Source organism: Embiotoca jacksoni, unplaced genomic scaffold (assembly GCF_022577435.1).
Source record: "Embiotoca jacksoni isolate LCO1_2020_lvr unplaced genomic scaffold, fEmbJac1.0.p SCAF_9, whole genome shotgun sequence".
Taxonomy (NCBI): Eukaryota; Metazoa; Chordata; class Actinopteri; family Embiotocidae; genus Embiotoca; species Embiotoca jacksoni.
Window position 1 is genome coordinate 298,395 of NW_027185447.1, and position 14,829 is coordinate 313,223.

At 41.1% G+C, this 14,829-nt stretch overlaps 1 protein-coding gene across 4 annotated transcripts in view; it reads right to left on the minus strand.

Annotated features, from left to right (window-relative positions):
* The window catches only part of tns2a (tensin 2a), a 58,930-nt gene that overhangs the window by 29,371 nt on the left and 14,730 nt on the right, over nucleotides 1–14,829 (minus strand). For all 4 annotated transcript variants that reach the window (XM_069141093.1, XM_069141092.1, XM_069141091.1 and 1 more), the window contains exons 2-3: nucleotides 12,932–13,037; nucleotides 12,553–12,590 (exon numbers count right to left, since the gene is read on the minus strand). In XM_069141093.1, coding sequence (XP_068997194.1) covers nucleotides 12,553–12,590; nucleotides 12,932–13,037 — 144 coding nt within the window. The remainder of the gene's footprint in view (nucleotides 1–12,552; nucleotides 12,591–12,931; nucleotides 13,038–14,829) is intronic.

Here is a 14,829-nt window from a genome sequence, read left to right on the forward strand (position 1 = left end):
AGATTCCATCTCCCCAGGCCAACACTTACGCACAAACTTCCTGCTAACAGACCTCCACCCATCTCTCCCCTTCTCCTTTCATCCCTCTGGGATCCCTTTTTTTCTTACCTCGACTGCTCTCTTATCTGTTCATTTCACTCCCCATGCTCCTTCTTTTCCTGTTTCCCGTCTTGTTCCCTTCTTTTTATATCCCCTGTTCACTTCCTTCTTTACTTGTGCTTTAGCTATATACTGTTTTTTGGTTGGTTTTTTTTGCTACTTTTCCTTCTTCCTACTTTTCTTTTTGTTCTTATCTTTCCTCCTCTCTAGCTTACTTTTACTTCTTCCTCTCATAGATTTCATCTTTTTTTCTTGTCTCACTCCCTGAAATTCCTCCGAATGACCAATGTTCTTCTTCCTATGTATATCCTCTCTCGATCCCAATATTTCCTTCCTCTTTCCTCCATTCTTTTTCTTCTCCAATCTCTTTCCAACAAAGCTTTTCCTGTTTGTCTTCCTCTCACCTTTCCAAGTCCCTAGTGACCTCCTACTTTTCTTGAAATCTTTTCATTCCCTTAACTCTGCTTTTGAACTGCTGCTGTTTGTTTTCATGGTCCTGTCTCTGAGTGTCTTTTTACTTGAAGGTCACAGGTTTGATCTTGTGTGTCCATCAGTCACCAAATACCCTTGAAAAAGAAAAGCTAGCTTATTCTAACTTGCCCTGGGAAGTGCTAGCTGCATGCCTAATCACAGAAGTAGCAGAAGAGAGCGTGACTGCAAAGTGACCGGTATGATCAAAACGACACAGACGCACATTACTTCTGTTTTGGTATCTTCTATTCTTACACACACTCAGTGAAACGCTGTCCCTCCCTTTCCTCTGCTGCCTCTTCTCAGGTGGGTCCAGCTGTTGACACTCAGAAAGACCCTGACCCCCATAACCCTCTGCTCCATCTCCCTCTGCCAGCACTCTTTCCTCGTCCTCTGAGCGTTTTGTTTTCTCTGCAGTAGCCCCGGCTCCTCCAACTCCTAACACACTCTTTGATTCATCAAAAGCCAGAGGAAGCATAGCAAATGGATAATGCACAGCTCTCTCCTCTTAATGCATGGCTTAAGAGCTGTGGGCTCTAAGAGGGATAGCTAAGGGGTGAGGTAGGGGCCTTGGTATGTTATTAGTGTGAGAAATTGATATGTGAGGGCAACGTTTGTGAGACCCCAAGAGATTCAGTGTGTCTGTACGTGAATACCCTGTAAAAGATAAGGTATATTTATTATGTTCTTGCAAGTACACCCATGGAAATAAATAAATGTTTCAAAGTTTTGGATTCTTCAGAGATTTACTAACAGCTTTAGACACTCTGTATTCTTTCAACCAGATTAGTGAGGTCATCATTTGGAATTGTTCCGACAGTCTTACGGGAGTTCCACATATGCTGAGCACTTGTTGGCTGCTATATCTTCACACCAACTCATCCCAATCCATCTCAGCTGGGTCTCAGTCTCCTCCCAACAGGTGCTGGATCTCTGCGAAGCACTGCCATGGGCTCTATTCTGAGAAGCTGTTAACTATGGATTTCTGAGCTGTTGTGGTTTTAAAAGAATCCTGATATAGTTCCTGTATATGAGCTCCTATCTTAGTAAAGTCTATCCTTGGAATGAATTGATTGATATTTGATGTTTTTTTTTTTTTTAATCAGATAAAACATTTTATCTGTCAAAGAAAATACTTTGGAAGAAGTAAAGCTGTGTGACCAAATAACGTACAACATGAAAAAGTGTTGAGGTCCATATCACTTTGGTATTGTTATTCTTTCTATTAACGCAACATGGAGACGCCTGTAAGCCATGTTGGTCAGGAAAACACAATGCTGTGCCAAACCTGAGGAGTAACGTGATGAAGCATATTGGGTTTGTGTGAGGAAACTGTGGACAAAAGTTACTAACTCTGTAAACCCAGCTGCCCTACAGTAACATTACCTCGTCACTTCTCACTGTGGAGGCACCACAAATGATTGAAGCAGTTATGGCACAGGAGCCACCAACTGTGTGTTTGGTGTGGGCAACAATCAATAATGACATATAGTCGTGGACAATTGTTGTTACCCTTTAAAGACTATAAGAAGAACAATATAATTTGAAACTGATAAATGTAAGTGGACTTGATGATTGTTTATTCAGTGATACATAAAAATCAGACTTTGCTTTTAGTTTTTGATTCAACTAAACACTTTAAATAATAAAACATAATTAAAATGGCAATGATAAAACTAATGGGACCCTTTTCTTATTGTATTGCGCAACCTTTAGAGACAATCATCAACAAGCGGTTTCTGTAACTCTCAATGAGACTTGGGCACTTGTCAACAAGTAGTTTGGCCCACTCTTCCTGAGCAAATTGCTCTGGCTGTCTCAGGTTTGAAGGGTGCCTTCTCCAGACTGCATGTTTCAGCTCTTTCAATAGATGTTTGATAGGATTCAGGTCAGGACTCATAGAGGGACTCTTAAGAATAGTCCAATGTTTTGTTCTTAGCCATTCTTGGGTGCTTTTTGCTGTGGGTGTTAGGCTTTTGTCCTGTTGGAAGACCAATGACCTGCGACTGAAACAGAGCTTTCTGAGAGAATGCCTTGATAGCATTGAAATTTCATTCTGCCTTGCTCAGATTCACAGCACCCAGTAAGCATGGTGTTCTTACCTGGTAAAGCTTTATTTTTTGCCTGAGAACGCAGTGCTGATATGACTTGCCAAAAAGTTCTGCTTTTTTCTCATCTGTCCAAAAGATTCTCCCAGGTGTAGTGTAGCTTATCAATATGCAGTCAAGCAAATTCCAGTCAGTTTTATGTCTTTCGTTCACCAGTGGAATCCTCCAGATTCATCTTCCAAGGAGCTCACTGTTGCTCAAAATGTAGCGCATGCTGCAATCAGACACTGGTGTACCTAGATGTCAGAGTTCAGCTTGTATCTCTGGAAGTTTTCCTTGGCTCTTTGTTTTCCATTCGCACCATCCTTCTTCTCAATCTGGGGTAAATTTTCCTCTTACGGACACATCCAGGGACGTTGGCTACAATCCCATGGACACTGGACTTTTAAATAATATTAGCAGCTGTGGTTACAGGAACATCAAGCTGCTCTTTTAGTCTTTACCTTTAATATGCTTGTCTGTAACTCTATTTCTGATCTCCTCAGACAGCTTTCTTCTTTGCTTCCTCTGGTCCACTTTCGGCGTGTTGCACAAGATGATACCAAACAGCAGTGACCTCTTTTCTCCACTTAAACAGGCTGAATCACTGATTACAAAATTTAAAACGTGTGAAACTAATGAGGCAAATTAGTTGGTTTGACATATGACTTTAATCCAAATTTAAAGAAAAACAATTCTGAGGGTACCAGCAAATCTATCAAGGCCATTTTAAAATAGCTTTGTTGAGGAAGCAGTAGTTTAAGGTTTTTTTTTTCTTTTCACTGTCACATACCCAAAGAAAAGAAGGTATACATGAGAAAATTGCTTTAAATTTAATTACTTTTCAGGAGAAAATGTCAATGATCTGTTAAGGGTACCAACAAATTTATCCACAACTGTACATCAAAAGATGTGAAGTGGTCAGTGTGTGTTGCACTTAATAGCATCTGTGCAGCGACTAACTCAGAGCTGCTCAGTGAGTAACTGGGACGTGATAGTAACTATATCTGTGAGCACTGCAAACTGTGACACCCAATCCAGATCTCCATCAAAGTATGTGTGCTCCTTAGTTACATATGAATGCTGCACTCGTGCATTATTTCCTTTGACAGTCAGCCTTAGGTCTAACAGTCCTTATTCCCTCAGCTCCCTTGGGAGAGCCAATCAGAGAACATTGATTAAAGTTGCAAGGAGTCGGCAGTGAATGCCAATGCTGGCCTTGACCTTTTGCGCTTTCATCATGATCATCATCAAGGGAACAAGCTCGAGAAGAATGCAGGGGTATCAAAGTGAACATAATAAAGTAATGTATTATAGTAATAATGTGTTTTAAGAACCCGAAGGCATATTTTTTCTCTGATTGTAAAAACTGCAATGATGCAGCAGATGTGTCAGCCTCACTGAAGCACCTACAGGCCCAAGGAAATAGTGCATATATATATGGACAACATGTCCAAGTGGATGATTAAGAGCTGGTGAATATATATATATATATATATATATATATATATATATATATATGTGTGTGTATATATATACATATATACATACATACAATGCTCTTGACAAGAGTTAGAGCAATATGGTACATTTTAATGTCTTACACGTGTTTTCTGTCATAGTTGAGATTCCACAGAAATAAACAAAAAGACGTGCATGTTTAAAGGTGTCTGAGCTAATCAAAATCTTTCTAAAAAGAAGGAAAGAAGCAACGGGAATGTTTTGTTCTTTTCATACACAAAAAAAAAAGACAGAAATGGTAATGACACATTCTTTTTTGCAGTTTCATATTCCCCTGTTGACTAAAGCTGTTCAGTTGGTTGAACATACTACAGTAGCTTTGCTCTTGCCCACAGTGTGTATCATTTTGCTTTGGAAAGTTATAGGGAGCAATTTGGGTCCTAAACAGTGGTACATGGACCACTGGTGGTACACAAGGCTTTACTTAAGAGTCTTGTTTGACAGTCCAAACAAAATCACTCAAACTGGCCCATGTCCAAAATATGGTCATTTCATTTATTTCATTACAATGTTCCATGTATGAATTACACTACAATGATGTGAAACTGAATTGTTAATCATTTAAACATTTTTTAAACAAAATGCAAGTGGAATTAGGGTAATCTTTTTAAATGTTTAAAGGTCCAAAAGACATGTTTATTTCTGCAATGGGAAGTGGTTCCCATGTACCACAATGTACCAAAACTTTGGTTTGGTACCATTGTACATTGTGGTACATGGTCTGGTAAGTATAGCCTGACTGCTAAATACAGTTTATTTAAACAATATCAGCCAATATATTACTGTCTGCATTTTTTGGCATAGTCCCCAAAAATCCAGTATCGGTTGGGCTCCAATAAAAAGTTTTGGAACCTCTGTTCTAGATGGTAGACATCCTACGTACATACATGCTATAGCTGGGGATGGGAACCAAACTTATGGCAACAACCGAATCCTCCGTTAGTATTTTGCATCGAAAGATGCCTTATCATTTCGGTACCAATTTCAATACTTAGACTACATCAATGGGGTTTTAACGCTTATAACTTTTACTCCATTCCTCAAGAGTTAATCTTATCTGTGTAAGTGAGCAGCAGCAGTACATAGTTTCTACTTGGGCGTTTGCGTGTCATGGTTGCATGTTCTGCAGTAACAGTGGGTTTCTCTGTGTGGAGCCGGTAGCTAGCATCTATTGACGGCATGTGAGGCGTTTAAGGGACGTTGGTAAATTGTAGCATCAGATGATAACATTTAGTGGACATCTGTTAACTGAAGCTACAGGAAACAACATGGGTTACACTCTCCCCTTCTAAAATGCATTAAAACAATATGTGTACAATAATATGCAATCTAATTTTCATATCCCTATAATGAAATTGGGATCAAAAAAAGTACCAGCACCAAAGTCAAGGTATCAGTACCTGTACCCGTACCGAAAAACGTTTGAACAATACCCAGCCTTAATGCTGGATCACTGCAGTTATACTTGAGTGTCTTCCAAAGTGCAATGATTTGGAAAGTTTTTTTGTTATGTGGTTTATATCAAGTCCGTTACAATTAAGTATCTCTGTTTCAAATACTATTTTCAAAAGTCTATCCAAGCCTTCAAAGTTTTTCAAGTTTCAATAATATGAATTATTTCTTGAACTCCATGCCCCTCTCCAAAACTTTTCAGACAACACTTGAGAGTAACTCAAACTTTTTTAAATGTATGCCTGGCAGTTGAAAATGCAGATGGTCTCTCTTTGGCACAAAGGAGTGCACGTATTTTATGGCAGTTTAGAGAATTACCTGGGTTAGTCGTATAACTGTCCCTCAAATGCACCCCACATGTCTGATGCCTCTTAATCATGACAAGGTGGACTTCAAGAGAAATCCGGAAGGCACCCGGCCTACCTCAAAGGGACTTCAAGGCCACAGTTAAGCAGAAACAACACCTATAGGGGAAACACTTATGACCAGAAGACCAAATCTCTTCGCTGTTTGAGGGAAAAAAAGAAATGAAACACAAAAGCCTTGCTAGCTAATTCCAACTCTTAAATACGGATTACTCTCTCACTATTTGTCTTTTGTTCCCAAAATGTATTTTAACCCCGAAAGGAAAGAAAGAAGTGTCCGTGTCTTGCTGTTTCGTTTTCGCTACAAGAGAAAACGAACCTTCGACCTCCCTCTCTGCTGAGAGGGAGGTCGAAGATATTGCTGGTCAAATGGGTCCCTGTGGTGAAGCGTTTATGACCGAGTGGGATACAATTCCCTGTTATGGAGATTGGGAATTTTGGATACAGTGACTACACACACACACATATATATGCGCATAAAGTAATGCAGATGGAAACACAAACAGGAATGCCACATGTTGCTTGTACAGACGGTTTCTAGGTATATGCTCAATGCCGAAGCACATACACACCACAGCACTCTCGGATGAGTGGATACTCATCTTTATATTCTTCCCAAGCCAAACAAGGGTTGAAAGTGCAAATACAAGAACAAATAAATGTGGGTAAATAAACACAGCATGAAGACATTTATTGTGATGAGACTGGGAGAGATCAACAATGGAAAAATCTGTAAACCAACCGACGTGGGGCATTATTACAAATCTCATGTCTTTCCCTCCATGTCTACCCTCTGTAGTCGAGCTGCATCTGTCATTCATCCTGTTGATAAGTAGACACTCACACAATTCACAAAAGCACACTGTTCCCTCCTCTTTCTATATTTGCAACACCCTTTAGCTTAAACACTGTTTACCATACGCACAAAAAATGCATTCACATTCTTTAGAAGGGCCTTGTCAACAGCTGCTTCAGGGCCTACACCACAGCTCCCAAACAAGATGACTCTGTGGTCCAAGTCTTTATTGTCTTCCTGTGATTTTTATTTTATTTTTGTTGTTCATCATGTCATTATGGCCTAATAAGGTCAATTTTAGAGCAGGGCACTAAACGAATAAGACAAAAAGACCAGGCCTACCCGATTAGACCCGTTTGATACACCCAATTTGAGAGTATGTTTTTTTTTTGTTGTACTTAGGAAGATCTGTAACAGTAGTTCAGGAGCTAGACTGGTGATCAGTTGACATAGATGTTTTGGGTTGAATTGTGAATGTGAAATGCCCCAAAATTAAAAACTAGTACAAACTTTTACAGTGTGTATCACTAAAATCCCTTTGTGTGTCGTGTACTGCAGCAATGTGGTTGTCGATGTTTAAGATCGCTGTTAGCAGAGCTATCCAAATAGTCTCTTCCTGTTAGACACAGGACAGACCGAACTCAAAGGCTAATTAGTGCAACTTATACCACTGCAGATACACACATATACACGCACGCACGCACGCACGCACGCACACACACACGCACGCACACACACAGCGGACTGGCTTAGTCCCAACTTGGCGAAGTTAGCTGTCATGCTTATGGTTTTAACTCTCATCAACCCTGCTCACTCACTTGTTCCTTCCCTCGCTCAACCCTGCTGCTGGCCACACACACACACGCGCACACACGCGCACACACACAGAGAGAGAGAGAGAGAGAGAAAAAGAGAGCGAGAGAGAAAGAGAGAGAGAACTTGAACTCATGTCAGCTTATCGACACAATTACCAAAGCTGTCTGTGATAAAGTTGCGACTCCTTTAGTCAGGAGAAACAGTCGTGGTCCCGGTAAAATTAAATACACATTTGAAACAGTTGGATCTTATTTTCCTGAATGACTCACACTGACAAAGCGAATATTTGGTGAAGTGCTGGGTCTGCAGGAGTAAATCAGAGGCCTGGGCTCAAGGCCACAAGAATTACTCGCTGTTGATGTCATTCAGATCCCCCAAAACAACCTACTGAAACAAGAAGATTGCTAAACAATAAACTGTTGGCATGAATATTTTTACTTGTTGCAAGTTTTTACAGCCCTGGAGCTGAAGACCACTAAAAAGTAAGCTGTGGCTGACATGTTTTAACAGTAATGAGTGACTTCAGTTTGACGGGAAGTCTGTAGAGTAGCATGGATGTCGGGGTGAGCTGCATGTTGGCAAAACACGGACTCTGGTTCTCTTTTTCTGCCATTACTCCATCATTCCATCTCCTCATCATCACTTCCTCCATTCTGCTTCTGCCGTATGTTTTGTATGGAAGGATCACTTCAGTTAATGCAAAGTTAGAAAGGAAAGAGAATTGGAATATATGAATTGGAAGTCTTCAGTAAAATGGTTTAGTTTTTTATTTTACTGTATTTCCATGTGTGAGGAGCATGGCTGTAACCACAGCTCTCCTCGTGAAAGGGTTATATGTTAGTGGAACATCAGGTGAATGATGTTGCTCTTCCACCTATCCCTGCATCCTCCCCCACTTCCGCTCTGACTATCTGTACTTGACTACATCCTCCTCTTGTGAAGAGAGGAGCGGGCAGCGCGAACTTTAAGGTCGACTTTTCTCTGACTGGTTTAAAAAAAAAAAACCTGGCAGAAACTCGACAATAAGCAGCGATATTGTTTTATCTGGTTCTATGTGCAGGTGCAAACAGTACACAGCCAAGTCTCATGTAAAATATATTTTGATATATGCGGATAAGAGGACTGACGAGGACGAGAAACAAGGAAGACTCCTGATACAATGGGGAAGAAGGATTTGTAATTACTGTGATACACATCTCTGCATTGCCAACATAGACCATCTGTAGGACGACTTATCACTCAACCATTTTTCCAGTCAGTGCTATGAACTTGGGATTTTAGATTTTGATTTATTGTTCTATGAGTCCTCTGCTCTGCTGTCCTGTTCTCAGTCTCATCTCTTTAGAAACGGACTACAGACGCTTCGTATCCAGGTTCATTCACAAACCTGTGAGTGAAGCATACATGAGAAACTTTGCACTTACTGTGCTGCAAACTTTGCATTTACAATAAGAACACAACAATTGTAACAACAAGCGGCAGGAAGACAATTGCAGCAGCAGAGGTGATCACACTTTCAGGATTATTATTCACAGAAGTGAAATCAGTACTGCAGCTTTACATGAGTGTTGCACAGTAACGTTACAGCAAACGCACTCGTTGGGTAGCCAAATGGAAGGATGTTGCTTTTCTATTTTGCTCAGTGTTATCGCACCGATTAAGGCTATACAATTAGATCTGATAAATCTAACTGCCTCTTTTTGACTAATATTGCTAATGAAATAAACAGTACATCAAGTTACACTGTAGGCCTGTATTTGTCTCCTATACATGTTAAGCGGGTATGATTAGTATTGTCACAAAATTTCACTGAATGTAATGTACATGAATAGAATCAGATTAAATAATATTGCCGCTTGTTGTCGAGATCCTACAATTCTTTTTAATTTTAAAACAGTTAGAGAAAAGTCAACCTTAAAGTAAACTTGCTTTGTTTTATGTTGAAAAATGACCAGTTTAGCAAACATGCATAACAATATTGGTAGTTTATTTGAATATTATTAAGTAATGTTAAGTAAACCTGCCACTGATGTTAATGCATTTGCAATATTAGTCAGAAGAAGGCAATCAGATTTGACTTCTAATTGTATCGCCTTGGTAGATCCCACATATTGAGCAAAATAGAAAAGCTACATCATGACATTTGGCTATGTACGATAACAGAAAGTTCTCATATCAGTCAATCGAAATGTCCATCAATCTTTCAGCACACTCGTCAGTCAGTCAGAAAGACTCCAAGTCTTATTGCACTATTTTGTATAATACTGTACATTTGCCAGTCAACCATACAGCCATTCACTAAACCAGCCTGTGGGATTTTATATCAGTGGCGTGTGACTCAGCCTGTAAGCGGAGCAGATAGTCAGTCGAACAGCCAGTTGTGGACTTTTTTCCCTGACCAGCGGAAATGCCTCTTCTTGCCTAATTAGACAGACGGGCCAGTCAACTCGTCACGGGCTGCATTTCACTAATTTTAATCCTTCCTCCTCCCACTGTACCTCTTTCCCTCCCTCCCCCCCCTCCCTTCCTCCGTGTTTTTCCCCAGCGCCCTCTTCATCTCTCTGCCCCTGGGCCCCAGGCACTTTCCCTCAGAGCCCCCGACCAATTCCCCATGGACTAAATATTCCACTTGGGATCAAAGATAAGAGGGAACTATTCTCTTAGAGAAAACATGCTGAAATACAACTGTTTACAGTCTTCTGTTTGTCTCTGAGAGAGCCTGGGAGTGTTCTTTAATAGAATAGAGACGGACCAGCTGGAGGCTGTTGACCTTGTGGGCAACGAGTACGGAACACAATGACAGAGAAGGTATAAAAGAGAAAACAAAAACATGAACCCTACACTGACTAGCTAATACCACCAATTATTCTCTCTCTCGAAAGTTTCGGAAACTGTAAGGGTTTTCCGGAGAACTGGATGAGTCAAACTGACAGGATACTGGACGGTGGGGTAGTGACATGATTTGTCATCAAGTTTATGGCAACAGCAGCCGGGTGGAGATGTAAATAGAAGTCTGGTGAGAACAGGATGGCTAACAGATGTCTCCAGATGTGTGTTTGTGTGTGTGAGCATGGACACACATGACCATGGTAAATATGCTCATAGTGTAGGGTAGAGGTGGCTGATTGAAATACAGGGTTATGGCTATGAACTTCCAAATGTTAATGACATGCAAGAGAGGAAACACCTTGAACAAATAACACCAGTAACACTGGTAAAAAACAGCTGTTAAGCACAAACCATACAATATATATTTATCTATCTGGCAGTGCTGAGATCTATTATTCAGCACAATCTATGTCTTCCTTGTTGAATTCACACTGTAGAGATTGATGCCATCCCAGCTAAATCCCTCCCCAGATCTCCCCCTATACATGAAAATTGTATTCCATTTCTACTAATAGATTCTCCTAATTTGTACATACTGAACCTTTAAATCATTGCACTAAAAGGTTAGAAAACAGCGAGGATGGACACAGCAGATCGACCTCCCCACCCTGCCTTATCCGAACCGCTCCCTTCCTGGGCAGCAGTGATGGATATCACAGTTTAACTCCCAGTTAGAAACACATCACACAGTTACGGTAAGGCTGTCAAATAACATCCTGTGCTTCCTTTTTGTAATCAATTTTAAGTTTAATTTGGGTTTGTCTAGAATTTCTGTTGAATAATACATATTTTTTTCAAGATTTGTTGTTTCCTAACAAACTGGGAAACATTGGACCTACAACATCTCTTTGATTTGTCATTTGAAATGATTACTTGCTGTTCTCTTCTGTTCTTGTGGTACCTTTGGAGTCTACAGTACCATTGATACAGGAAACAAGTTTTACAAATTTGGGTATTGACTTGGTACTAGAGCATCTTCTCGTAACATACCTAATGCTGTGTTGCTATCTCCAATTGCTAAAATTAAAAGCTAACGAGCAGCAGCTTCATATTTGTCCTTCAGACATAAGAGTGTATCGATCCTCTTATCTAACTCTCAAAATTGAACTCTATCATATCAAACATACAGAAATAACATAATATCCTCCTTCACTGGAAATAGGAAAACTAGTCATATCTATCTATTGTAAATGTAATGCTAAGCTACAACCCATATATCAAGTTGTCCTGAAAAGCCCAATTTTACTTTTATGTGCTGTTTCTAAGCCCTCCTTTCATCTCTGAACAGATCCTCAAGGCTCTCCTCTCCTCAGATAGAAGACAAGAGGACGGTGGGAATGAGGCTCGTCTTTGCCACATGCCTTTGCCCTCGGCTTTCTCTCCTGTGCTCACTGCCTGCCAAGGCCCCCCCTGCCTCAGCCTCTGCCCCGCTCTTCGTCACTCCATGGCCATTGCTGGCATTCTCCCCCTCTGCATCTCTCTGTCTATTCATTAAACCGTCCCCCCCATCAATGATCCTTTCACAGAGGCAGCAGTGTGGGTTCCAGCCAGGCTTGCAGCTTGTTCTGAGAAATGCAATCAAGCAGCCTTCTTATTAGCAGGGATCTCGGGACTTTTGCCTTCATAGAGACACCGTCATGTGTTTTTTTTCACACCTCACCTCATATCTACTAAACTGTGATAAGAATTTCTGTGTTTTTCCTGAAGTCCATTGGGGTCAAAAACGTCATACTTCTCAACTCGCATTTGTGGATTCCGTTTTCCATTACAGATCAACCCTCCCTCTTCCTAGGCGGAGTAATTCTCCAATCAGATGCCATCAAACTATTGCAAAAGCAGAGGGCATAAGAAATATGACTTTATTGAAAGAGTTCACACTCAAATGGAGGATAACCACAAAGAGAGCATAATGGAAATATGCCTCATGTTTGTTTCATGTGTTAATTTGAAGAACATCAAAGTCTTCTCATTGCTCCACACATAGTGGTGGCTCGAGTGACAAAGAAGTCAGAAAAAGCTACAAACTATTTTGAAATTCTCTGATGTTGATCCTTACCTTTGCCTCGCACTTCCTGTGGGTGGCTGTTTTGCATACTATGAGAGATGCGAGTCAGGAAGGAGGGAGGAAAGAAAAAAAAGAAGACCAAATTAGTCCTGCCACAGCTGCAGTTATTTATGTTAACTTACAAAATAGGTGTCTACATAAGAAGTAGTGAGGTCCATCTACCAAATAAAATAAAAGTACATAAAATAAAGTAAAAATCACTCGTCTGTATTGCTGTGCCATTGATCACTTCACCCTCCATCTTCTACTCGAAGCCCTGCATCCTGTGTGCAAGCGCTGAAGTTGCACAAGCGCCTGTGACACATCATCAAGCACATTTTTCTGGGCTCATTCAATGGAACTTGGGTAAATAACATTGCAACACGCTCACCTCTGCAGAAGGAGCCCACGTTGTCGACGTTCTGCCGACAGACGCTGCACTGCCGCTTCTTCTTGAAAGTCTTCTCCTTAAAGACGTGGGGCTCTCCCTTCCCCGCCTGCTTCCACACACACAACACACAGAAAAAAAACAGAATTTACTCTGAGTTAGATACCTGAAACAGCACCAGACATGATAATGCAGCTTGTGGACTGCCTACTCTGATCTTCTTTCACACTAATCCAACAGTTCGACTTGGCAAGTGAATGTCTTCTGTGAGCCGTCTATACGCTGCAGTACAAAGTCATTCAACCGCTCTAAATCTTTCCAAGATGAGAAAGAAAAGCCGAAACAAAGACATATGGTAATGCTTGAGTGAGTGAGTTGACTGCAATACTGACAAGAGCTTAGAACTGTCAGCATTAACCTGTGCGTATGACAGAACAGGGTGTATGGTGGTGTGTGTGTGTGTGTGTGTGTGTGTGTGTGTGTGTGTGTGTGTGTGTGTGTGTGTGTGTGTGTGAATATATGTGCAGAACTATGGCAAAATCCATTCTCTACTCTCTTTGCCTCTTGAACTTCTGTTCTGGTTGTGTAACTGTCTTCCAGTAATAATCCTTGTGGTTCCCGCCCATTCCCCACTATAATCCTCATTGTGTGTGTGTGTGTGTGTGTGTGTGTGTGTGTGTGTGTGTGTGTAGTCGTTCCCGCCCAGTGCCTCTTTGTTTCCCAACATGGGATCAGATCCACAGATGACTGGGCTTGACGTGACTCTATAGAGGCTTTGAACATGAGAATGCTAAGGACCACGGGCTAAGTACGAGGACTGCTTAGCGTGTCCTCATGCATGATGGGAAAAGGAGAGGGGGTGGGCATGTGAATAAATTGTCCGCTATGTCATGCTCAGAGGCATTCTCGAAACTGACAGATATTCACTCTAAAGGGCAGTATTTAGGACTTCAATTATTTTTGCATTCACACACACACACACACACACACACACACACACACACACACACACACACACACACACACACACACACACACACACACACACACACACACACATCACACCATCACATCACACCAGGAGCAAACAGCTATATGTAGGTAAGCAATTATGCTGCTACTCAGTGTCTGTAAACTTTGGATAATTTAGGTGACACGTACACGGAAAGCTTTTTTTTTTGCTTCCTATGTCTGTGCTTTTCTTCATTGGTAACAGAGAAAGGAGGCTGTTTGCTAAGTTTCCATTCTCCGGCTTCTCTGACTCCGTTCTCGGGAACTGAACAGTGTTTGGACAGCTGCCTGCCTGGCATCACCCTCCGCCAGCTGTGTTCAGTGGCTGCTGGCCTCCCTCGGCACAAGTGTAGTACAACCGCAGCACCCTGGATGGCGGAGGTGGACAAAGTGGGTGGCTCATGGGCCGATGTTGGGTATGTAGTATGGTGCGATCAGGAGATTGATGTCCTTTCTCTTAAACTGTATAGTCATTACTTGTGGAAGTTACATGTTTTTTTTTATGTTGGGGTTTTCATTCCTTTTTGTTTGACTCAGTAAGACTTGGACTATTCTTGTTTATTTTTTTTCTCTCACAATAACAAACCAAAATATGTTCGATCTCATCTTGATCCTGTCCAGATCATTTTTTAGATTTGGTGGTATTCCTGAAACCCCAAATACAGCAGACGCCCCTTGGCCTTTCCTCATGACCAATCTACTACCTTATGATATACATCTTTACTCCTACTGCAGTGACATTTATGCACACCGAGTAGACAGAAGCCGGCCATACACAAAAGAACACCAAACATTTCTTACATTTTCTTGTATGCGGTTTCAGATTCAGTCTATGCAATCTTTTTCATGTAGGATCAGAGTTTCTATCAGCTTCTATAAGTATATGCATG